Source organism: Phaethon aethereus (assembly GCF_964289735.1).
Source record: "Phaethon aethereus genome assembly, chromosome: 2".
NCBI lineage: Eukaryota > Metazoa > Chordata > Aves > Phaethontiformes > Phaethontidae > Phaethon > Phaethon aethereus.
In genome coordinates, this window is record NC_138582.1 from 78,430,659 (window position 1) to 78,456,304 (window position 25,646).

General features: G+C 42.3%; 1 protein-coding gene across 2 annotated transcripts in view; it reads left to right on the forward strand.

Moving 5' to 3' along the window:
• The window catches only part of GRB10 (growth factor receptor bound protein 10), a gene marked incomplete at its 3' end in the record, with an annotated part of 110,190 nt that overhangs the window by 40,925 nt on the left and 43,619 nt on the right, over positions 1 to 25,646 (forward strand). The window contains exons 3-4 of one of the 2 annotated variants that reach the window (XM_082015274.1): positions 8,867 to 9,083; positions 11,904 to 12,045. In XM_082015274.1, the coding sequence (XP_081871400.1) occupies positions 8,867 to 9,083; positions 11,904 to 12,045 (359 nt within the window). Of the gene's footprint in view, positions 1 to 8,866; positions 9,084 to 11,903; positions 12,046 to 25,646 lie in introns of those variants that run through there. The other variant, XM_082015275.1, reaches the window with a different exon arrangement.

Consider the following 25,646-nt stretch of genomic DNA (forward strand, 5'->3'; position numbering starts at 1 on the left):
TAAAGAAAATGGTAGAATAAATTTTGAAAAATAATAGTTTTCATTCATGTAAGCATAAAGAAAACACACAGTATTTTTATTTGTTTTATTTTTATTCAGTTTTCTCAATGCAAAAATATGTAATCTTAATAAATATTCAACTAAACCTGACCTTTGCTGTGTCAAATTGCAACTTTCACTGATGCAGGATCCTCTTAAAGCCATTCACCCATAAATATGACTGTCTAATAGAAGATGCAGTCTGCCAAGCATTTACCATGTGGCCAACAGACAATATTTCAACTCATCTATCCAATTCCATCCAAAATTGTGCCTCCTGAGTTCTGACTTAGAAGTAACTTAATGGCTCAGTAGGTTAACATGGTTTTCCCTGTTACCTGGAAAGCTTAAGTGGATTTTCTGTTTGGTTTTATGTGGGCTGCAGAGGCTAGGAGCTGTTCTGCTGTCTGGGTGTTACCCCAAAGATGTCCTCTTGAAGGATGAGTGACAGGCTTTCTGCAATCATGATTTTGGGTTGTATTTCCAGAGCTTTCCTTCCCAGTTTTGCAGTAGAGGTGATGCACCAAGACTGAGGCATCCAATTAACCTTACCAGGAAGATAAAACTTGAATAGAGCATCCTTGGGTCAGTTGGTCTGTCTGTGTCTCATTGCATTCACTCATTCTCACTCTCTTTTTATTTTCTTTTTTTGTCCTGAGTAAAGGAAGGGCCACAATAAGGCTATAGGTGCATGACTATTCCTTGCACAACTATGACCTAAGCCTTATGTTTCTCTCTGTTTGTATCTCCTTTTGGGTCAGGAAAATCAGTCTGGCCTGCTCGCCCTGTGGTGTTAGTGCGTCCTTCACTGATGCAACCGCTCCTTCCTGCTCGAGGGTTTTTTGAGGATTAGTCTGCTCTGACCCCAGGTTTGGCCTTGGAAAGAATACCCCATTCTGCCCTCCATGGTGCTGCTTCTCTCCTCAATTAACGTTATTTTCTGTCTTCTGTGTAACCGAGGCTGGTTTGGGTTTTCTTCTGTCTTGATAAACCCAACAAAACAAATGTTTTAAGGTCTTTCTCAGTCGTAGTCTTAAACTAATGAACTAAAAGTAGGTGACATGAGAAAATGGTACAGGGAAACCACTGAACCTAATGTTCATAGCAGAAAACTGCAGATGTTACCAGCTTCTTGAAAATGAATCTTCTGACTGGATTTTGTTATCAACCCAGGGCTGAGAATTTCCCAGAGGTCTACTTAACCTCGGATTCTGCTTTAAGTGATCTGTTTACTCAGTATTTACTGTACGGCAGTAGTTCAGTAAGCATTGGCCTGCAAAGAGGGATTTGAAAGGCTGACAGTTGCTGGTAATTGCTGTTATCAGGAGCTCCACCATCAGCGATGGCTGGACCAGGGTGTGTGGCGTGCTCAGCCAACAGGAGCCAGTCTGTCTCGTCTGTGCAGTCACACGAGATCAGCTGGTGTCCTATTTGACTTTGGGCTCAAACTTTGACCTGATGCTTCTTTTAGGAATGTATGCTTTTTTCTGACTGTTTTTTTTTTTTAAAGCTGCAAATTTCCTACTAGTGAATGGGTATTGGGAAGACAGAATCATAACTCCCTGTTCTCTAAATGGGGTGTGGAGATCTGGAAAGGGGACTGCCATGAATTACATATCTCTTACAATTGTAATAAAGCTAGTACGTATATGCATAATCAGCATTCTAGATGTTGCAGATGTTTTCCCAAGTTTCAAACCCCTCTCATAGCAATGCCATTAGTGCTTCAACACCTGTGCCATAGAGCCAAGCGAGGGCTCAGCACGATACCCACAGCCAGCAATCATCTGTCGAGGCAACCTACGTCCATCAACTCCACAAAAGAGCCAACATGACACTCTATGGTTCCTGTGTTAGAAATGGAAATATGCATGCTAGGAGGTCCTTCTGAATGTTCTTGGTGAATAACCATGGCCTCATCAAAGGGCAAAACAGTTAAAATCTTTGTCAGCGATGTGCTTTACTTTTAGTTTGTCTCTGGAATTAAACAAACCAACACCTTCTTATCCATCCCTGTTCCCCCCCAAATACCTAGCTTTCATCACCTTTATGATGTCCAGTTATTAGGTGTGTGAACCAGGCAAGAGATGAATTTTTCATGTTTTAGCCTTCGGGTTTTTTTTCCCCTATTAGAATTCCTGAAACTTGTTTTATGTGCTAAAGACTAGTCTGAGGGTACAACTTCATTCCTTCCTGCTGTAGGGCACTTATATCCGGTTGCTCCTGTTACTCGTTAACGCTTTGATTTTTTTTTTTTGACCAAGAACTTTCATAAGCTACAAGCTTATTCCTATAGCTGTTACCTAGCAACGTTAATTTTGTTCAATTTAGTTTGTGTCTTCTATTTCAAGGCATTTATAAGGTGTGTTTTAAGAACGTTACTGCAGTCCAACCATGAACCTTTAGTAAAGAGGTGTTTATGAAGTGAATTTTCTCCAACACCTGTAATTAATGTACACACATTTGGTGTTCGCCTTCCCAGCTTTGTTGGCAGAAATGGGAATCGATGCATGTGGGATTTAAAAATTACTGGAGCAGGTACAGGTTCCCTGTTGACTTCTCTGTGTGGCATTTCAGCGTGCTCCAAAGAGCATAGATGCCTGTCTCAATTTCGTGATTTTTTACCAACCAGCATCACTGCTTCTTGCCCTTCTTTCCATGGCATGGTCCATTTAGCATTTTGGAAGCTGCTCATGCACTGATGTGACATTTTGTAGGCCAGCAACCATAGTTACAGTACAACGTAGAGGATTACACTTAAGTTGATGAACGTTAGAAAGTAAAGGACTCTTCAGTGCAGAGGCCCATAAAGGCACTGATAGGGTGCATGTAGTTCTGGAGTTTTGGGGTTCAGGCGTGTCATTTTGAATTCAGACCGTGACCACTCTGGACTTGATGATGCCTCTAGGAGACAAAGTTGGGTTTGTGTCTTCTGCCTTCACTTCAAAAGAACAAAAAACCTCCAACCTTCTACTGTTCAGCAAAGGCAATCTCTTGATGCTTCTCTAACTGGGTCCAGCAGCGGACCTGTAGAACAGTGTGAACACATACGGTTTGCAAATGTGTTTTTTATATTGTCTTTGTTTCTTGTGCAAAACTACTGTCTTTATATAGTTTTTAACAGCGTAGCAGGGGGGAGATTGCATAGAATTGGATCTGGCGTTGGGAGCTGGAGGGTGTCGTTCAGCTGCAGCGTCGCTGTAGAGGTCACCATGGTGCTTTTAAAAGACATCACAAGAAATCTTCTTGGTGTCATCCACTTTCTGTTGACTGAGTGTCTGAGGTGTAATAGCTGCCAAGTCCTAAATGCGTGCAACCGTGGAGGGGCTGTAAGTAACTCTTTCCGTGTACAAGAAAAGCAAGTTCAAATAGGCAACTGGTGCCTGTGGCATTAGTGGAAGCTGAAACAGGTTATGGAGGGAGGCGAGACATTTGTGTAAACATAGCATATATAGTTACAAGTTCAGAGGGTGTAGGGAATAGAGGAATATGAGTGTTAGAGTGGACTTTTTTGTGCATCGTTACAATGTGTGTTGTCAGCAATGGTATATTTTCAAAAAGTTTTAGTGGTTGGAATTTTTGAAAAATCCTATTGAAACAATATTTGGATGTGGCACTGGGGGGGCATGCTGTAGTGCCGCTGTGCAAAGGATCCCCTTAAAAAGGGTTTATCTTGTAAAAGGAGTTTGTATGCACATCTCATTCTGTTAATCCTTATCTGGGTGGCTGTTTCTGATCATAAAACATGAGATTTCCACGGTATCAAAAACCTCACAAAACATGCTTGTATCACCCATATGTGAATCAGAATAACGTACATGCAGTTTTAGGAGATTAGAAATGGGATGTTGAGGTGAATACCATAATATTTTAAATGTCATCTTTTCCCTTTTAAATTATGGTTAAGTCTTGTTCATTTTAATGTAAATGTATTTTCCCCTGTATTACCTACAGGTGACATAGTATTTCACTGGATGTGTGGGATGCAAGGGTATATGCAATTCTACGTTCCTTTTTTTTTTCCCCCACTGTTTCCATCTGTCTCCTTGAGGGTTAATTCATGTGTGCAGGAGGGCCTGATAACAACTTCGATATCATCCTGCACTGAGCTAAACCTGAGTGGAATCTTACAATGGTTAGATCTTAGTTTCTTTGCTTTGTCAAGCAGGGTTTTGAAGGTGCTGCACTGAAACTCATTTTGGGGCACTGATTGCCGGATTTAGGCTGTCAAATAGGAATAGGTAGTCAATCAACAGTTGCCTTACTGTAATGTCAAACATTTGTTTATGTACATGCTGTTAGGCTTCATATAGTGTCAGACTTCCATGGTGACAGAAAAGTGGTACAGCATTTTTATAAATCTTCTGCTGAATTCCTGGTAGCACTCTCATCAGTCTTCTCTGTGAACTGGTATGAGGGATAATGCTGGAGAATTAAATTCTGAAATGAGCAAACAAGAAGTAAATTATGTATGAGTGTGTGTTGTACAGTTTTTAAAAGCCTCTTAAATCATGGTGCACTTAAGGCTTGTGATGTTTTTCATAGTATTCTCTGTGAACTGCGGGCCATATATAAAAGGGAAGGGCCTTTCCTGGGCTGCCACTTAGAGACGTGAAATGCAACCTGGTCTGTAGCCTAGAGCCGGGATCCTTTCCATGTTCAGCCTTTTTTCAGTAAACAGAATTTCTGCAGTGCAGCGAGCCCCTTGACAGCCATGGACATACCCTCTTTCTTCAGGAGCGAGATCCTGCTTAGTTCTGTTAGCTGAGCATCTCAGGGCCAATGACAACCAAAATAAGTAAATAAATTAGGATCTAGGGGATAGAGAAGGGCTAGAAGCAGAAGGACAAGTGGGACATGGTTAAGCACAGATTAAAGTTTGCTCAGGCCTAATTTAGGGGTTATCATTCCTCCTATGGTATGCTCAAAACCGTTCAAATGGTATTCAAAGTGCTTTTGTTTTATGGAATGTGCTAGTTTAGCTTACCAGCTCAGTAGAGGTTTTATAACAAAGTTTTCTTCTTTCCTTAAATTGAACTTTTAATTTTTTTTCTTATAATTGAAATCATTATTTACTTTACCAAAAATATTACTTGCAACATCCAGAGGAGCTAGTTTGTGAACAAAAGCCAAAGTTTAACAAATCACGGGCAAAGAAGCAAAATGGAGTTCAAACAGCTGCCAGTGTGTGCACTTTGGCTCTAGTGTGGGAAGGAGCACTGCTTGCAGATGTACACAGTATTTTTTTATGATATAAGAAGTCTACAAAACTGCCAGTACCCCATCCACCACCAGAAGTGTGTGTCAGAGCTAGGTTTTGCCAGTGTTTTCCTTTAAAAATTGCTTTCAAAAGCAAAAGGCTACTTGCATGTTTGTGCACGGAAGTGATAAGCCAGCCTGTGTGCAGCTCAATGGAGAGAGAAGAAAACAGACCTTGAATATCCCCTTTCATATTCCTTGATCTTAGGGCAGAATTCAATGCACATTAAGGAAGATAGCCTTTAGTATCCCTGGAAGCGTATGTCTGTCTGCAGGATAGTGGAGAGCTGGAAGCTCCTCAGCTACATGCAACTCTGCCTGCTATAACCTACAAAGGTGATTCTTCCAGGTCAGTCACAAAATCTGTGTGCGCATACTTACAGGACCAGCACGATGTCATAGTGGCTCAAAGGCCAATGATTTGCAAATTTTGCTGTAAACTAGCAAAATCAGTTTGTCAGTTGTTTTTTTTTTCTTCCGTGTAGAATGATCTTGTTAGACACTGGATGCTGCTGGTTGGTAGAGAAAGATGCTTTGAAGGATTTTACTGATGCTCTTCAGAATGAAATTTCGTATACCTGCAAATGGTTAAAGTGGCTTAGAAATCCCATGGATGATTTAGTTGATTTTTATTTAGTTAAGCTCTGCAGAGAGCCGTCACAAGTAACATACCGGATTACTTGGCAGGCTGAGACATCTGCTGGCACTTCCGAGGCAGGCTACAGCAGTGAGGTTTCCTATTGCAACATGCTGAAATCTCTCAAACTTGATGGCATTTAGTAGTAAATGCTATTGTATAGAGATGAAACTGTGTGAAATTCAAGATTGCAGGCTTTGTCTTCGGAAAGCTTAAGGATCTGCGCTCCTGCAAAATTCTTATAGCAAGACTGAGGGCTATTATTAGCAGGGCTGTACCCGCGAAGAAAAGGAGCTGACAGAAGAGTGAAACCAGATTCTGGACTTCAGTGCAACATATTATTAGGAAAACCCTATATGCACCTCGTCAGTGCCTGTCCTGTTGGAAATTGAATTTAGGTGTGTAATTGATATGCTTAAAAGCCTGCTAATGGTAATTCAATGCTTTAAACTATGTACTTGGTTTGCTTAGCATTTTGCATGAAGTGCCTCATTTTATGCATATTAGACTTCGTATTACACCTTTGTGCCTATTTGGTTATTCAGGAATAGCCTGAGCTGACTTAATCATTCCTCCCATGTTACAATCATCTGAAAACTTAATGATCTTGCACGCTAATAGCTTTGTCTAAGTTGTTAATAAATTAGCACCCTCGGGGACCAAGCCATACGGGCTTCCACAGAATGTATGCTTTGACTTTCTTCCCTTTCTGCATTTTTTTTTTTTTTTTTTAAACAATCACTGTTAGTTCCTGTAATTTACTCCCTGACTTTGTGGCCAGGGTTTGTCTTTTACGTCTCCTTCATCCAAACCCTGAGCTTCTACTTGACAGCTATCTGACACCCTATAGGGCTCAGTCTTCTGGTGCCTTGAGTTGATAAAATTCAAAAGCCTTGTAATTCAGCCTCTCCCTCATTATACTCCTACTCCTGTGGTTCCTTTGTAATTGCTCAAGAAGTGTTTGCAATATGTCCTCTCCAAAAAGGACAAGAATCTGGAGGATGGAATGAAATTTAAATTCCAACTCTGTCTCGAGATCCCTAAAAATAGCAGGAAAATTATTGTAGACTATGTCCAAGCAAAACAGAGTCTAGATTATTGAAAATGTCTGAGCTAGCTAACAGATAGAGATGATGGTGTAACCTAGTGACGGTGAGTCTTAGCAGTAGGGTAGTAGCTGTTAAGAACAGAGACTAAGGGAAATAACCATAAAGAAATGAAAGCAAGAAACCTGTTTGTGGGTTGATAGTTTTTTTTAAAACCTGTTCAAACCTAGGAATCCTGTGAGTACATTTTCAGTGAAGGCAAAGTGGCTTTTACTTTAGTAAAGGACCTGTCGACTTTCACTGAGGAACATAGTATTTCAAGGCATTAGAGTTAAGTACGTGACCAGCACCTATTTAATAATTCTGAGCAGATATTTGGTTCATCCAACACTGAGAACTGGGGTCGTCGGCATCCAAAACAACTGCTGTGTAAATGCCTTGTTCATATCCCATTATGGTTATTGAGGCATGTTGGTGGTGGGCAGAAATTGGGTGGTGGTCTTTCAGACTATATCTGCAAGAAACGTGATAATGGTACAAAATCGTTTATGGTATCTTATGGTATCTCAAAGAAAGTGCTGTAACCGGTCGCAAGCTGCATAGCTGCTCCTGGGTTCATTTACTTAGAAAACATGGCAAAAGAATGGGTATCAGAAAATATTTGGGGTGAAAAGCGTATTTTGGCTGCATAGCGCTCTGCAAAAGTTTGCTAGCTCCATTGCTTGGCTCTGCTTTCCAGCCGTGTCATGAAGAGTTTTGCGAGACACAAGCTTTGCAGGCAGCAATGATATGTTTTACCAGGCCAGTTGATACAGCTGGAAAAATAAGGGCACGTTTTTTGGATGCACAAAGTTGTGTTTGGTGTGAAGTAGCTGTTCGGGCAGTGGCAGTGCAGTCACCAGAAGCAGATACTGATGTGCTGTGTGCGTTCGTCAGCCCGCTGCACTCCTGGTAGGGAGGGACATAACTTGTGGCCAGGGAGTAATTACAATACTCTGAAATAGGAGTTCACAGAGTGGTTACTGCAAAGGGCTCGCAGAGTTTTGTTGTCTTGCAGAGTAATTATGATCCTTAAGGAGGACTGAGTGAGCGTTAAGTGACTTATTTACGGTGAGGTAAGGTGGCGTATATGGAAAGGTTGCTGCACTTTTTAGGGGCTGATGTTCCTCCAACCACCCACACCACATCCCTGGTTGATTTACTTTGAGCTCTTTAAGGCAGGGGTCTCTGTCATACTGCAAGAGTGAGGATACAGATCTTTCTGGGAAGTCTTTGGAGTGACAGTTAAAAGCTTGCGTTGCCCTTCAAAGTACCATATCACAAAAGTATGAAGAAGGACTGACGGGATTTTTAACAACCTATAATGATCGCTTTCCGATGTGTACAGCAGAGGGTTGAGTCTTCCACCTTGTTTTTTTTTCATCTAAATTACTGGAGTTTGCAAAGTGTTCATTACACTGTCGGACAATCTGAACTGGATACATTGACAAGCTAAACTGAGATATTTGTAAGTGATATACTTTTGAAATGTATGTCAGTTTATCAGTAAGTGAAGTGGTGCTTCACATTAGCATTGGCATTATTAAAAATCCCACCAAATTTTGGTTATATATAGAGAGAGACTAAATACTATAGTGGAATTATTTCATTCTGCATCAGTAGCTTTTCACCAAGGAAGACAAAATAAATGTTCATCGCTGGCTGTTATTAGCTGTGTTTTTCTGCCGTAGAATAAATAAATGTTTTCTGCAATAAAAATTTGCACTGTAAAAATATAACTATAAAACTATGTGATAACTTTACTGAAATTTAGTCTTTGGTCTTTCCAGACTTGTTTTATCTGGGACTTCCAGATGTGTTACACTGCCTTTATTCTGTCTTTCAGATGATGATGTGGACTTAGAAGCTTTGGTAAATGACATGAATTCCTCATTTGAAAGTTTATACTCTACATGCAGTATGCAGTCGGAAACCACTCCTCTCCTTCAAAACGGTCAGCTCAACCGCAGTCAGTTGCCGTCCTCAGGATCTGGCGCGCTGCAGCCCATGTCTCCAAGGCAGAAGGTGCAGCGGTCTCAGCCAGTGCGCATTATGGCAGTCAGGTAGGAACAAGGGACTTGCCTCCTTTTTGTTAAAGTTGTCTTGAAGCAGCTTCAAAAGAACTGTATTTTAAAATAGGAGAACAACTTTGGTAGGAGCCTAGTAGTGTTAAACTGGACTTTTGCATAGGAAAAAAGATGTACCAGGTAGGTTACGGATATAAATTTTCCATGTATTTTGTAAAATGCAAAAATGTCACATTTTCACCCTTTTTTTAAATCAATGTTTGATGTGCCTGTTTGTAGTAGCAGACGTATAGAACTGTATCATTGGTACCAATTTGCAGAAATTACATCCATAGTTGGTTTTATTTCCAAACTGTTAAAAACTGTTCTCTCAGGTGTGGTGCCTACTGACAACTTCTTGGCTTTATAAAATATGAGAGATCATGTAGATAGATGAGTTGTGATTTAGAAAAATTCAGCTAGTTTTTATATACAAAAAATACCCCTTGTTGTGGAAGTTTCCTGAACAGTCCACAACAAACAAACAAAAAAGCAGCACATCATAGGTATTTAACTCTTCTCCATAGAGCACTTTCAGCTCTTTCACTTGAGTGCATTATGTGAGTCATTACAAAAAAAGAAGTGTTTAAGTTGTCTCCCTGTTGTCAGGATGGTGGCTTTAATTCAAGCTTCAAGTGGAATACTGTTGGTCATGATGGGAAAGTCTATAGGTGATGCTGAGGTTCTTAAAATCTTCTTTTTAGGCAGCAGGAGGAAAGGAGCTCCTGTCAGCACGACTAGGTAAATTGCCTGAATCGGAGAGATTTGGAGTTTTCCTTTCCTTCTAGTTAACAGTGTCTCCTCCAAAAGAAGTGTGAAGTAACAATAATAAAAGAAAAATCCCGGGTGTGGAAAGAGTTGTTTCTAATTCTTTACACTGATGTATTTCCTATAGGAATGGTATTATTAAGACAGGCAGCTTTTCCGTATGAATGGGTGGTATGCAGTAACTGCAGTACAACTAAGTCAGCTCATGATGCAATCATTTTTAGAAGTATTTCATATTTAACCTTGAATAGGGCTGTATTAGAAAATGCACTCTCTAGAGTACTATAACTGTCGATGTTTTGTAAATATCTCAATCAAAACACTTTTAAGTTTTGAAATGCCAAAAATGTTTAGCAACTTTTTCTGAGAACACTCTGCCTTTCTGCACTCAGTCCTTCCATATGCGCAGGAACATCATGTGTTTATCATTAAAGAAAATGATGACAGAACTTCTATTCAAGGTTATCTAGACCCCTTTCCCATAGAGGGGAATGACTGCATCTTTTTTGCAGCTGGAACAGAATGGTTGAATGTGGTAAATCTCTTAAGAGCACAGTTTGATGTGTGTATTGGCCATGAATTAATGATGCACTGCAGCAGTATCAGCAGAGCAGAGCACAGCATAGTGAATTCTCATTTTAAGAAAACCACACCTTTCTGATTGTGTTGAGTCTGTAGTTCCACTTCTTATAAAGGAGGTCAGTCAAAAACTTGCAGTACAGGGCACTATTGCACAACTGCTGATATGACACGTCTACTGGGCTGAAGAAATCGTACACCGTCCTTTACCCTGTGCTGCAGGGAAGTGCACGCACAAGAAAAATCAAGCAGGTCAAGCAGTTGTTTGCATGGCTCATAGTTTTGGTTGGAACGTGCTATTTATAGCAAAAACCCAAATCTGTGAGGCTCATTTGTGGAACAGCAAGGCAACTAAATTGCAGGATAGAGTTACCTGCGGAGCAGATTTCCCAGTAGTTACTTTATCAGCCCCCGGGTTCTGGTACGGGCAGAGACAGCGAGCATGCCCAGAGTGGGACACACTGCCAGAGGCAAACCCAGCCGTTGTCTCCCAGGCAGCTCTGTTAAGAAGGCTCTGCTTGCTGAAGGCGTAGGAAAAAAAAATAAGAGCAAATTGAGTTTTTAATTATTTGCATTTAAATCCAGGAGTTAGTTGATGGTCTCTGGAAAAAAAACTTCCACGGTTGCCTCTAGATGGTGCCTTCTGCAAAGGCATTGTAGTACATCCTCAAGGGTGATGCCCGAGCAGTAGGGAAGCCTAAAGCAATCCGTGCAGTCATGAATAGGTCTTAACATCTTTTCAAGCTTTTCTGTGGCAACTGGTAGGCTTTAGTTTTCCTTTTGTTGGTGCGGGCAGTACAGGTGTATTATAAACTGGAACTTGAAACTCTGTTGGTCCTACATAGACCTGTGAGGCGTATCTCAGGAGATGCAAACTTCTCTGAACAGTAACTGTACAGCTAGCATAAGGTGGGGGGTGTAATTGCAGTTTATTTTGCATTTCTCCAGGAAATGCTGAGTTGCTTGGAGATGGAATCTGGTATTGTAATGAAGTGACAATAGTGGTGTTTCAGTCTCACCTTAGAGACTTTGCAGGGGTACACCTTCATTTGCAGATCCATCTGGAGTTTGGCTCCAAGTCACTGCAGTTGTTTTCTCCTCTTTCACGTTGGTTTGGAAGAGCCTAACTGACTTCCTGGCACACAGAGCTTAAGCTTTTAAGCTAGTGCTTACAATAGCGAGAACAGACAGATACTTCTGTTTATTTTATGTGCACGGTTACCCCAGTTACTCAGCCAGGTAATCAAGTTATAAGCAACAAAACAAGCATAGATGCCTGACTGGTCATTTTTTCACATGCAATTACCTACTTTGTGCTTGCAGCTGCTGTAACTGTATAGTAGTTGCTTAGAAAAAGAGTGGTTTGGATTCCTTTTCTTTAGTATCATTATTGTAAGTGGTGGGGCAGGAGATCCAGGTCTAGTGATGCCAATTTGCTCCTTCTAATGCTTAGTGCTTCTGTGTTTATAGGCGTCTTCAAGAAGAAGAACAGCAATTCAGAACATCATCTTTGCCGGCCATCCCAAATCCCTTCCCAGAACTTTGTAGCCCCGCAAGCTCTCCGGTGCTGGCCCCTGGATCTTTACCTCAGAGTCAACCTGCTAGTAAGCATGTGAGTATGGGACGAAGCTTTGGGTCATCTGTTTGTGTTCAAAGGAGCAGTGGACTATTTCATTTTCAAAGCAGAAAGTAAGTTTCAAGATAAGTAGAAACACTTGTAGGCTTTGTCTGTGAGTAAGGCAGCACTGGTCAAGAGAGTGTCTTCAAAGGGGCTTCAGACTTTTTTTAAAAGGGTTGTAAGAATGAAGTGTAAAAATGAAGCAAGTCTCTTTCAGATGTGCGCATGTTGCGAATGAGGAGGTAATGCCTAATATCTTTCAGATTTTGTTATCCAAGGTAACGACTTACTAATTCAGAAGTCAAGTTAATTAGCTTAGAGTTGGAGGAGAGTCTGTGCATGTTGTACTGCATATTCTAGGTGCCACAAAGACACTGAACAGCTGTTTTCTTTAAGAACGTGGTGCTGCTTTATTTTTCTGTTTTTCATGAAGCTGCTCAAAAAGAAAAATAATGTTCTTAGAGCATGTAACTAGGCACAGCTCCTTGTAATGGAACTTAAGGGGAGCACTGTCTTATGGAAAGCTGGTTGAGTGGCTCTCTGGGTTCCTGGCAGTGAAGATAACACAGACTGAGCTCTCACGTGGTCCAGAGCGATAACCTCAGCGACACTGCAAACAGTTTTTCTTCTCTACCCTACTCTGCTCTCTGAGAAACAAGCATCTTGTTTTGTAGCAGTCCTTGAGCATGTTTAAAGACTAAAGCTGGGCTCAAAAACCTTTATTTTGTAAACTGTGCTGACTTGCATGGGGATGAAAAGATGGGTTGCTCTTACTGACTGTTGGCTTAGAACAGTTGTGTGCTTGAGTACCCAAAAATACAATGGTGTTCTGTATCACTGCTCCGTTAATTTGTAAGTAGCTCCTATGTCTGCTCTGACTGATTAAAGGGTTTGGGTGGACAGTTCAGCTACAAGCAGTAAACCCTACTATATACCCTCACATCTTCTGTATTGCTTTACATCACCATAAACAGCTGCCTGCTTTCTTGAAAGACACAGCACATCTTCATTGGTTTTATATACATACAAGATGGACAGACGACCAAGGAATGCCCTAGGAAAGAGTTGAGCCATCCCCTTGGGAATTTAGCAGGACCTCATCAGAGGCTAAGCAGAGAGGCTGTTTTGCCAAGGCAGTGCTGATCTGACTCCGTGGAGACAGAACAAGGGGCAATTCTGCCTCCTGGCACTTGCCAACAGTTCAGCAACAGAGCTTCCTTCCTGAGACAAACTGAAGCTGCTGATGAACCTGTGTTTACCTTTGCAGATATTCCCCAGTTTCATGGATTCTTTGCCTTTTAGCTTTATGTTTTACAAAAATTAACCAAGGTACCCTAAAGATTGCTCTGTAAAGCTGTAAGAACCCTAAATGATTTGTGCGTCAGTCTTCGATGGAATTTAGAAACCAGTGGTTTAACAGCACATAAATGCAAAAGTAAACAAGTTTTTAATGTATGCAAGAAAATGGCTATAAAGACAGAAGAAAAGTAATTTTTTTCAGAAATTTTACTTTTAAAAAAAAAAATCTACCTAATTTTAAAATGGAAAACTTTGACAAGCCTTTTGAAAGCCTAAAATGAAATAAATATTTATATAGCATAGATATGCTTGCTGCTGAAGTTTTTAATCAAAGACAATCCATTATAGTGGTAAAACCTTTTAGGGTACGAGATGAGGAGGTAAAGCATGTTGGACAATAGTGGCAGATGAGAAACACTGGCTCAGGGTGAGGCAAGGATAGGAAAGCGTTCTTTTCCTCTCTAATGAATTATTTTCTTCTCTTTAATGAAGGAATAGAGGAACAACTGAAAAAAAGCCCTCTAATTTTAAAGTATTGATGGACAAAAGTAAGAAAAAAAGAGTAGGTTCAGCTTCTTAATGAAGGAAAAAACTTTATTTTTAATACCTCAATTTTAAATGTGGAGTGTTGTTGGATAACAAAATAATCTCTGTTTAGCATCCTCCTAGGATGTTAGTTGTGTTTAATCCAGTTCTAGTTTCCTTCAATGGAGTCTGCTAAACATCATGAGTAAAAAACTAGTAACTTAAGAAATGTTGTGCAACTTTCCAACTTCATCCCGTTAAAAAAAAGTAAAGTTTGGGAATTTGAGTAAATTTATTTTAGGACATGCTCTTGCTTAGGTAAATGTCCATAGATACAATATAAGCTACTGGTTAACAAAATAAGTGATGAGCTTCGTTAAAGGACTGCAACAGCACATTTTAATGGCTGGCAGTTGGTGAAAATGAGCTGTGTTTTTAAGAAAAATACCAATACAATGATAAATGGAAACCAAAGTTAAACAGAATGATGCTTAATTTCAGGTTCTCTGCTTATAGATTGTAAACAAGGATTACAATCAGATATTGGAATGAGCCATTCTGATTACATGTGATATATGAGGTGTTAGTGAAAAGTAATTCCCTTCGTGCCTCTTGCATTTGCGGGTAGATCAGCAAATAGCCGTTCCGGCCGGCAGTGCTGCAGCTCTGATCACACAGGGCATCACAGCATACGCATGGCATGGGGGAAATGTTGCCTTTGGTCACCTCGTATCTAGGGGATTTCAGAGGCACCCAGGTTAATGCAGTCTTGGGGGATTTCAGAAAGGAGCAGGTATTTTGTTTGTTGACCGTGTGAAACAGTGGGGGCTCACTGGGGAATTGGGATGTCTGATACATCTTTATAAGAAACGAAGTGTTGTTAGTGTCCTTCCTCATTGTTTTGGTTTAACCCTGCAGGCAGCTAAACACCACACAGCCATTCACTCACCCCTGCTCCCCAGCGGGGTGGGGGAGAGAATTGGGATGGGGAATAAAACTTGTGAGTTGAGATAAAGACAGTTTAATAGGAGAGAAAAGGACAGGGGGGAAAATAGTAGTAATGATAAAAGGATATACAAAACAAGTGATGTGCAGTGCAATTGCTCACCACTCGCAGACCGATGCCCAGCCAGTTTCCGAGCAATGGCCCTCCCCAGCCAGCTCCCCCAGTTTATATACTGAGCGTGACATCCTGTGGTATGGAATATCCCTCTGGCCAGCACAGTCTTTGACTGCTTAGCAACAACTAAACAACTTTAGTTGCTAAACTGTTGATAGCTATGTTATCAACATTATTTTCATCCCAAATCCAAAACACAGCACTATACTAGTTACTAGGAAGAAAATTAACTCTTTATCAGCTGAAACCAGGACAGTATCTACCCCTTATTCCATACCATCTACATCATGCCCAGGTCCTCTGCTTTCCAATACATTCTGATTAATCGCTACCACTTTCCCTGTCTTTTGATATATATACACACAGATACCATTCCCTTAGTTTATGTCCAGATCCACCTGAGTCACTTCAGTCTTAGCAGCCTGATCCACCTGCTTGTTGTTTTGATGTTCTTCAGTGGCCCAGCTCTTGGGTACGTGGGCATCGTCTACGCAGTGTACTTTTACAACCAAATTCTCTATCTGGGCACCCATATCTTGCCACAGTGCAGCAGCCTGCTTGCCTCTGTGCTGCCAGTTGCTCTGCTTCCATTGCTGTAGCCACCCCCACAGGGTGTTTGCCACCGTCCATGAGTCAGTGTAGAGATAGAGCACTGGCCATTTTTCTTGTTCAGCGATGTCTAAAGCCAGCTGGGTGGCTTTCACCTATGCAAACTGACTCAATTCGCCTTCTCCTTCAGCAGTTTCTGCGACTTCTTGTATAGGACTCCATACAGCAGCCTTCCACTTACGATGCTTCCCCACAATGTGACAGGACCCACCAGTGAGCAGGGCATATTGCTTCTCATTTTCTGGCAGTTTATTATACAGTGGGGCCTCTTCGCCTTCTGCTTTGGTAATATTCTGGAATCATTGCCTTCTGGCCAGTCCATGATCACTTTGAAGATTCCTGGGTGACTGGGGTTTCCAATTTGAGCCCGCTGTGTGATGAGTGTGACCCAGTTACTCCACGTAGCATCAGTGGCATGATGTGTGGAGGGAACCCTCCCTTTGAACATCCAGCCCAGCACCGGCAGTCAGGGTGCCAGGAGGAGCTGTGCTTCAGTACCAACCACTTCTGAGGCAGCTCAAACCCCTTCATATGCTGCCGGTATCTCTTTTTTCAGTTGGAGTACAGCGAGCCTTGGATCCTCTATATTCCCAACTCCAAAACCCTAAGGGTCAGCCTGGAGTCTTCCCTGGTGCTTTCTGCCAGAGACTCCAGGTAGGGCCATTCTCCCCAGCTGTGGTGTAGAGCACATTTTTTACATCTTCTCCTGCTCAGACTGGCCCAAGGACAGTGCATGAACAATCTCCTGTTTATGTTGTACAAAGGCTTGTCGTTGCTCAGGGCCCCATCTGAAATCGTTCTTCTTCTGGGTCACTTGATAGAGAGGGCTTACAGTCAGACTATAATTTGGAATATGCATTCTGTGAAAGCCCACGATGCCTAAGAAAGCTCGTGTTATAGCTGTTATTTTGCTGATCACATCCATTGGGATCTGATGACATCCACCTTGCCATCTTATTCTTAAAAACTGGATCTCCTGTGCAGGTTCCTTGACCTTACTTTGTTTTATGGCAAAACCAGCTTTCAGAAGGATTTGGATTATTTTCTTCCCTGTCTCGAAAACTTCTGATGTGTTGCCCCACACGATAATGTCATCAACATATTGCAGGAGTTCCACAGCTTCCCCCTGTTCCAGTGCCGTCTGGATCAACCCATGACAAATGGTTGGGCTGTGTTTCCACCCTTGGAGCAGTCGGTTCCAGGTGTACTGGATGCCCCTCCAAGAGAAAGCAAACTGTGGCCTGCACTCCGCCGCCAAAAGGATCGAGAAAAACGCGTTGGTGATACCAGTTGAGGCATACCACTGGGCTGCCGTTGACTCCAGTTCATATTGAAGTTCTAGCATGTCCGGCATGGCAGCACTGAGCGGCAGCATAACTGCATTCAGTCCATGACAGTCTGCTGTCGGTCTCCACTCGCCATTAGACTTTCACACTGGCCATATGGGGCTGTTAAAGGGTGAGCAAGTCTCACTGATCGCTCCTTGGCTCTCCAGCCAATGAGTCAGCTCATGAATGGAGATCAGGGAGTCTCTGTTGGTGTGATATTGCTGCCGGTGCACTGTTGTGGTAGCGATCAGCACCTCTTGTTCTTCAGCCCTCAGTCAACCCCACAACAGAAAGGTCCTCTGAGAGACCAGGCAAGGTGGACAGGTGTTTAATTTCTTCTGTCTCCAAGGCAGCTATACCAAAAGCCCGCAGGTACCATATCGGGTCCTTGAAATACCTTCTCTGAAGCAGTCTGTGCCTGGGATGCATGGAGCCTCTGGGCCAGTCACAATGGGGTGCTTCTGCCACTCATTCCCAGTTAGGCTCACTTCAGCCTCCAGTACAGTCAGCTGTTGGGATCCGCCTGTCACTCTGGAAACACAAATGGGTTCTGCCCCTATATGGCTTGATGGCATTAAGGTACATTGTACACCAGCATCCACTAAAGCCTTATTTATGTTCCTGTGGGTCTGAGGTGCCAGGCCATCTAATCCACACAGTCCAATAAACTGTTATCCCTCTCCTCTGCTTGGCTGGAGGCACGGCCCCTCTAGTCCTGGCCATAGTATTCGCTATTTGCTTCTTGCAGATAGGAGTCAGAAGTCCCTCCATTAAGATCAGGAGTAAGATCAGCCCTTCTACTCTGTGGAACTGCCCGCTGGAGACCGGAGCAGCCATTTTCCTGGAAGAGCCCCCTTTTGTGATTGTTTTCCCTGCAGCTCACGTACCCGTGCCTCTAGGGTCAAGGTGGATTTTCCATCCCACTCCCTCATGTCCTTTTCTTTGACACGCAGATAAAACCACAGGGTGGCCCATGGTGTGTACCCACTGTATCCTCTGGAGTTGGCCAGCCAATTCATCCACCGTTTGTCCCTCTCTGTCTTTCCAGGTCACTACTGCCATTACAGCCGAAACCAGGACACTCATGGAACAACTCAGTCTCCCTTTTTAAATAATTTTAAAATACAACTCTGCAATGATAAAACCTAGTAGTCGTTGTGCAAGAGGAATTTAAAGATCCAGTTGCATCAAACGCAGAAGAGTCTCATGTCATATTGCCAAGCCTTGGGCATAAAGAAATGCCAGCTCTGTTCAAATTTTACTAAATTAAAGCTTCTTCCCAGTATGTTGTTTGCTGTAGGAAAAGGATGCATGTGTGAATGAAAGAGTGAGTAAAGGAGCTTTCAGCTCATAAAGCCTGAGTTATATTTGCAGCTGAAAAATGGCTGTTGTCTTCTCTCATATGCAAAATTTTATTCATGTTGCTGGAGGCTGAGACATACCTTTCTTGTTAAGATGGTTCTGATCCTTTTTCTTTATTCTTTTCATGCAGTTGCCACTGCTTTTTTTTAAGCAGCAGTTCACAACATTGCTTGTCAACTGCTCTGCATTTGTTCCATGCTCTTTCTTGGGTCAGCAAAAAAAGGTAAAAGCAGTAAAGTAATGGCAAATAGCTGTAATAAATCTTTCTTATTTTTTTCAGTAGATTTTTTTTGTTTTCTCATGGTGATGAACCATTTTCTTTATCGTACTCATAAAAGTGCACATATCAGGAATAATTTATTTTTTTAAACTATACTTTCTGAGATCTGTTGGGTAATGGTACCGATTTCAGCACAGCAGGGAGCAGTATGCCATCTCCAGCTCTGCTGCCAGTCGGGCACTGAATACTGCTTTTAAAGCTGATGGCTGCAGGAGCGTACTGCAGCTGCTCCCCAGAAGACAGAGAATAGTGAGAAATAACGGGTCTTCTGTACTAGCACAAAACTAAAAACACGTGTAGGCAAATGGGATAGTAATTTAATGGGAGCATCAATATGTCAATCTAGGAAGTAAAACTGGAACGTTAGGCTTATTGAAATCATTGCAGATTTTGGTTTATTATTTGACTCTGGATAATCTTCTCTGGTTTAGAAAAAAAACCTAAATTAAAATATTTTCTAGATACTTTTTTTAAGTACATAGGCAGGTTGAGTAACTGGCATCTAAGTCTTTTACTACTAAATTATAAGAGAAAGAACTGTGAACCTTTAGGTTATGTTTCGAAGGCTATCATGCACTGAGCAACCTCCACAGTGGCAGTTCTGTGACCAAACACATCTGGTGGTGGAGGTTAAGAAAGGACTTGTAATTAAACAGATATATCTTCCTTGGGAGTTCAGTGCTATGATCCTTTGTTAACAGTTCTGCAGGTGGAAACAGCCCACTTTGAGCTAAGTTTTACGGTGAGAAATGTTAGATGTTGACCTGTTGATAGTGAACAGCATGTGGTTCTGTAAAAATTGGCACCACTGAAGTTTTAGTAATGTAGTCAAGCAGTTGATGAGTATCTGGGGAAAAAGTACCGACTAGCTGTGCTATTGAGTCAGTAGCTACTGGTGTGGTGAGCAAGGCACCTCAGATGTCTTGTGTTTGGAGAAAGTATGACCCTTCAAGAGGTAGCTGCCAAAAAGCTCTTAAGTTCTCGGGTTGAGAGCAGCATTGTCCATGAGCTTGGGCAGGGGGAGGCTGACAGGAGAGGAGCTACCGGATCAGTGCGTGCCCAAGCATTTCCTTCTTCTTCAAGTGCCTCTCTGTCCTCTAAGTACCAAACGTCAGAGGCTGGCATCTCATCACAGAGCCTGACCGTGAGCCAGGAGAAACTTTGGCAGACCTGTGTGAGCGTGTAAGCACTCCACTTTCTGTGCTGGGGAGGGCATGTGAAGGTGGGAGCAAGAAGGACATTTTCTGGGTGACGCTGTGGGGCATTACAAGATGATTTGATCCCCCCCCTCCCCCTTTTCCCCACATTTTTGTTCATAAAACACATGCACACCTACAAAACAGGAGATCGCCCCATGTCTGAGGGGCACAGTGATTGCGGGCTGGGAGAAGGAATAGATGAAAGTTTTTAAAACATCATTTACTTAACAGGATAAATATGTTTGTCTAAGAAAAATGGAAACCAGAAAATTACACTAAACCAAGACCAAACATTTTGTCCAAAAGACTGCTAAAAACATCAGACAGCTAGGTTACCGCTAATTGAAGTCCATCTTTGTGTTGCTGGTATAAACTAAGAACTGGTTGGTAACTTAGGTTATAATTTCTGGTTGTGTACAAATATTTTGGAAAAAGCATGCAATAATTACATGTAGGTCACTGCAATGCCACAGGATATTAGGCTAAAGTATCTTGTGTGAGTCAATGAAGCTTTCAACTGTAAAAATAGGGCAAATTTCTCACATCACCCCTCTATATAGCCCAGGCAAACTTCCAAATAGCAGTTTGATGTACCAAAATTATTTAGCCTTTTCTAGCAAATTAAATTCACAAATAGGTATGAATTAATGCCATTCTCTTTTCCACATTTAGTTACCCTTCAAGGGAACTGCTGTAAACAGACTTCTTAGTTTCAATTGTTTTAATTACATGTTGTTATGCACTTTTTTTTCTTCCCATGAAACTTTTATATTGGCTCTTTTGAAGATGAGGATGTTGATTTCTGAAAGAGAAGCTGTATAAAAATAGGAACTTTTGTATAATGAAAAGTTTGTTAGATTTTGCATATGTGACAACAAGTTTTGTACTTAATCCGGCAGTTGAATAACCTTTTAGCAACAAGACATTTTGAAAACAGATACTGACATCAGGTTGAGTCAATGGGACTTTACGTTCTCTAAACAGGCCAAATCCTGTAGCTGGATTAACCTGAACAATTCCTTAGGTCCAGGTCCAGGCACTCCCTTTGGCCCAAATATAAAATATGGGTTTTCGTGGGTGTCTGCCATGATATATCATGTTGTTTTCTTCAAATCTTTCTTTGAAGCAAGGCTCTTAAGCTAAACAAATAAATCATAGGTAGATTGCTCTTTAGCATGTTTAACTTGGATGCCTTTTTTAAAGAAAGTTCTAGCTGTGTTTGGGAAAAACTGGGGAAGATCAGGCCTCCGCAGTGGGGCTGTTATCTGACTGTATGAAAACAGACCTTGCACTTCCCTGGATGCCCCTCTCTCATTTGGAGAAATAACTCTTTCCCAAACTAAACAAAGTTAAATTTGGTGGACAGAGTAGGAAAGATGTTGCATTACTTGTCGTCCTGTCCCCCTGTATCATGTGAACACTTTATTACTCTGAAGAAATCGGGGTGGGTGAGCTCACAGGGTTTTGAAAGTCTCATTTGCTCGTTACTGAAGAAGAGGGCAATGAATAACTGCAGACTAACGAGTCTGCTGAGATGAGGACAGGCAGTCCTCAGCCCTGTTAGTGCTGGCCGGTCGGTGGGTCTGCAGGCTTTTCAGCTGGAGCCCCACGTGCGGTCGGCCAGGGGCCGGGATTAGCACAGAGCCAAAGCTGCTCTTTCTCCTTCCTCGTGCCTGTTAGAGCAAGAGGCTTGGTGGTAGAAAGAAATGAGTCTCTTCATTCTTGCTTTTGGAAAGTGCCAGAACAGTAGTCACAGTCCCAACATGAATTACTGGAAATATTAAGGGCGTCTCACACTCAAACACAGAAGTATGTTATTTGTTGGGATTTTTTGTTTTTAATGACACAAACCTGGCCCTGCTCCCAGCAGCATTTTGGCTCCCTACCCGTAAGTGATGCTCTGGCAGCGGGAGCGTGCTGGGAGGCGGGCTGCGTGGTCCGGACCAGCGGCAGCGCGCCGGAGGACGCATCCGCCGGCCGAGCGTGGCCTGGCACGCTCCGTGGGATGAGACCAGCCCAGCCCAAACCTGCCCTGCTGCACGTGTGCTTGCAGCCCCACCGGAGTTCAGTCGCACAGTAACGCTTGCAGTTGTCTTGAAAAGCTGTTATATGGTAGTAATGCTGTTGTAATTAACCTTTAGGACTGCCTTGTGTAAATACTGAGCAGTCCATAATACACGCTGCAGTAGCTGTGCACTAGCGTATTCACACTAGATTTTTGTGTGTGCATCTTAGTTATGCATGCCCTTGCACGTTTTTTGTTGTGCAGCTTTACTCTCACTGTATTTTATTAATGGCACAGTAAGACTCTGACTTGGCTGTCGTATTCTTTTATCAGGAATTGACAGAACTGAGAAACTACCAACTCAGACTGTGGGGAAAAATGGGAAAATGTAACACGAGAGAAATTCTAATTCTCTCTGCCTAGTGAGTCAGGCAGGAGTGGGCTTGAGTGTAAACACCAGTGCAGTGGGGAATTAAAAAAAAAAACACACAGCGGAACTATATTGAGTGATTGTAATTATCCCGTAAGTGAATGGTTGAGATGAATCAGAGATGTTACAATTTTATACTGATAGCCTTTAAGGATTCACTCAACGTAGCGGGAATAGCTACGCTGAGTCTCAGCTCTGCTGTCTGTGCTGTCTGGACTCGAGGCGTGAGTTCAGGTCAACTTTAGACATCTTGGATAGGAACCTTCTTGGACCTCTGCTACCCAGTAGGATAGATGCAGGAAAGCACCAACTCATGGGTTAGAGCCTCTGCTATGTATTCTATGTCACCTTGCGGCACCATGTGGCCGTGAGGTTGACCATGGCCAGCGTTGACCGTGAGGTCCTTTCCAAAGTCTGAGGTGAGCTGAGGCAGCCCTTACAGAGCTGTGCTGGCACCTACGGCTGAGCTGTGGATGCTGTGGACTTACATAGTGCAGGACTGGGAAGACGCTCAATTTGTTGCTTGCTTGCTTGCTTCTAGGGATGGTAGGCAAAGCCAGTGCTTAATTCCAAACCATCAGCACAGCGGTTGCATAAGTATTAAGAGTAATGCTGTTCGTTCACAGCAGGAAAAAAGCTCGTTTGGGCTTGCTGTAATTACCTGGACAGTGAACTGTGCCCACGTTTAAAGTGGAAATCTGTTTGAAATGTCTGTCTTCGCTTAGGTGATGATTGTGTGTGGATGCGCAGGGGAAGAATGAACTTCTAAGTTCGTTGGCGTGGTAATGGGGTGTTTATGCATTGCTCCAGAGCTTGCAGATACGATTTTGTTCGATTTCCTAAACAGAGGGGATGTTAGTTGGAATTAATAACATTTTTGCATTAGAAGAATACCGCTGAGTTAATTAAATCATTGTGGGATGACTTTCAATTCTCTGTTCTCTTGATTTATAGTCTCCTTATTGCTATCAAATTCTTATTGTATTATTCTTTCTCCTAATAGGAGTGCAGAATTACTGTATTAAAAAGTGATTTTGTTTAATTAATGTAAGTACCTTTAATCTTTGCTTCAGCCTGGCTGTAATCTGAACTTCATTTACAAAACTTAGATAAAAGTGAGTTTAATCTGTACTTAAAAGGCAAACCATCACCAGCTGACAAAAGCTACATGTCCTGTTTGCCTGTTGGCATTAGGATTGCTTATTCTATCCAGTGGGAGACCCTGCTGCTGCCAGGGTTACTGGTGCCAGTTTCTACTGCTGCATTTCAGGAAGCAGCAGAGTTGGAAATACCTGTGTTACAAGTGTTTGATTTTTCTCCTGTTGCTGAGGGGGGAATGAATAGCACTCAGAAGCAAAACAGATTGACTGTCGGGCGGGAGTTTGGATGGGAGATCCTGTGCTGAGCAGGGCATGTTTCTGGGGAACATGGATAAAGCAACTTTGTCTCAGCAGACTTATTACCAGTGAAATTTCATTAGCAGCAAAGCAAAAACTGTTCTGAAGGTTTTTATGGGGGAGGGTGGTGAAAGTGGAAGAGACCTTTAAAAGCTGCTTTTGTTTCTCACCAAACGGATGCCCCTTTAAAGCACCCAGATCTTTCCAGTCACCCCTTTTATCTGCCTAGATCTCTTGTCTGGCCAGAATGAGGAACTGCTCTGCTTTTTGGGGATATTTAGATATGGACTATACCCATTCTCAATGGACACGAGTTGCTGGAGCGTGTCCAGAGAAGGGCAACGCAACTGGTGAGGGATCTGGAGAATAAGTCTTGCGAGGAGCAGCTGAGGGAACTGGGGTTGTTTAGCCTGGAGAAGAGGAGGCTGAGTGGAGACCTCATTGCTCTCTACAACTACCTGAAAGAGGGTTGTGGTGAGGTGGGTGTTGGTCTTTTCTCCCAAGTAACTAGCAACAGGACAAGAGGAAATGGCCTCAAGTTGCGCCAGGGGAGGTTTAGACTGGGTATTAGGAAAAATTTCTTTACGGAGAGAGTGATCAAGCATTGGAAGAGGCTGCCCAGGGAGGTGGTGGAGTCACCATCACTGGAAGTATTCAGAAAACGTGTGGATGTGGCACTTCGGGACATGGTGTAGTGGGCATGGTAGTGTTGGGTTGGTGGTTGGACTTGATGATCTTAAAGGTCTTTTCCAACCTTAATGATTCTGTGATGCCGTTTTACTCTGCGCACGTCTAGTGTCAACGGTGTGCACTGCCCATCCAGACATCTAGGATCATCATTGCCATCTGCTCCTTCTGCTTGCTGGACGGCCCATGCCGTTGCAGAAGGCACTGGTCTCGCTGAAGCATGCTCAGCAGCTGCAGAGAGCCCAAGCATGAGGAAATGGCTTTGAGTGCTGGGAATAACGTCTGTGCCCTGCAGCCATGGGGAAGGTTGGCTGTCTCACCGTATGATGACCTTGCATGTGTCCTTCCTCTCGCCTTTTAGGTTCACCTTTAAAAATCACATTTCCCCGCTATCCTTGACAGAATAGGTAATAAGAGTAGGCACTATCCCTAAGGAAAAAACATTGCTTTAAAAAAAAAAAAAAAAATCAACAAATGAGGTGCAAAACATTACAGAAAAGAATATTTTAAGTTAAATAACAGCATGCCAATAGTAAAACACTAGGATTTAATTTTACAGACAATTTGCCCTTGGGCTTCTGCAAGTCATTTTTGAGCTTGTCCTTGCCTGCAAACTGTTAAGAGCAGCTAATTACTGTGAAGTAACTTGCTTGTCATAGTGTTGCTGGTCACACTTATTTTCCCTATTGCTTATTAAAATCTACTGAAAGTGAGCCAACCACAGTATTTCCAGACCTTATAAATAGCTTTACAGCTGTTTGCAGCAATTCCCATTCCCAAAGTACTCAGTTATGTAGAACAAGCTAGGGACTGAGTCTATGCCAAACACTGGGTATTGGGTACACCGTTTTAGCATTGAAAAATACCTGTTGTGCTTCAGATTAAGTATGTTCTTTATTGTGTTATCTCAAGCTCCAGAATAGTGGGGTTCTAAAGTGTTTTAAGTGTGTGTGTATATACATATACATGTATGAGAAGATGAAAAGATTGCTTGCAATACTGTCACACAACTGCCAGTTGATTTATGGAGCAACTTGAAAAGAAGTAGACGTTAAATATATTAAGATTGTCCTCTTCATTAGGCAAAGAATTGAAAGCTAATGTTACATGAATAGCAACATCTAATCATATAAATAAAACCTTGTATTTTATATTAGAATCATAAAATTTTGGGGTTGGAAGGGACCTTTAAAAGTCATTTAGTCCAACCCCCCTGCAATAAGCAGGGACACCTTCAACTAGATCAGGTTTCTCAGAGCCCTGCCCAACCTGACCTTGAAGGTTTCCAGGGCTGGGGCATCTACCACCTCTCTGGGCAACGTGGGCCAGTGTTTCACCACCCTCATTGTTAAAA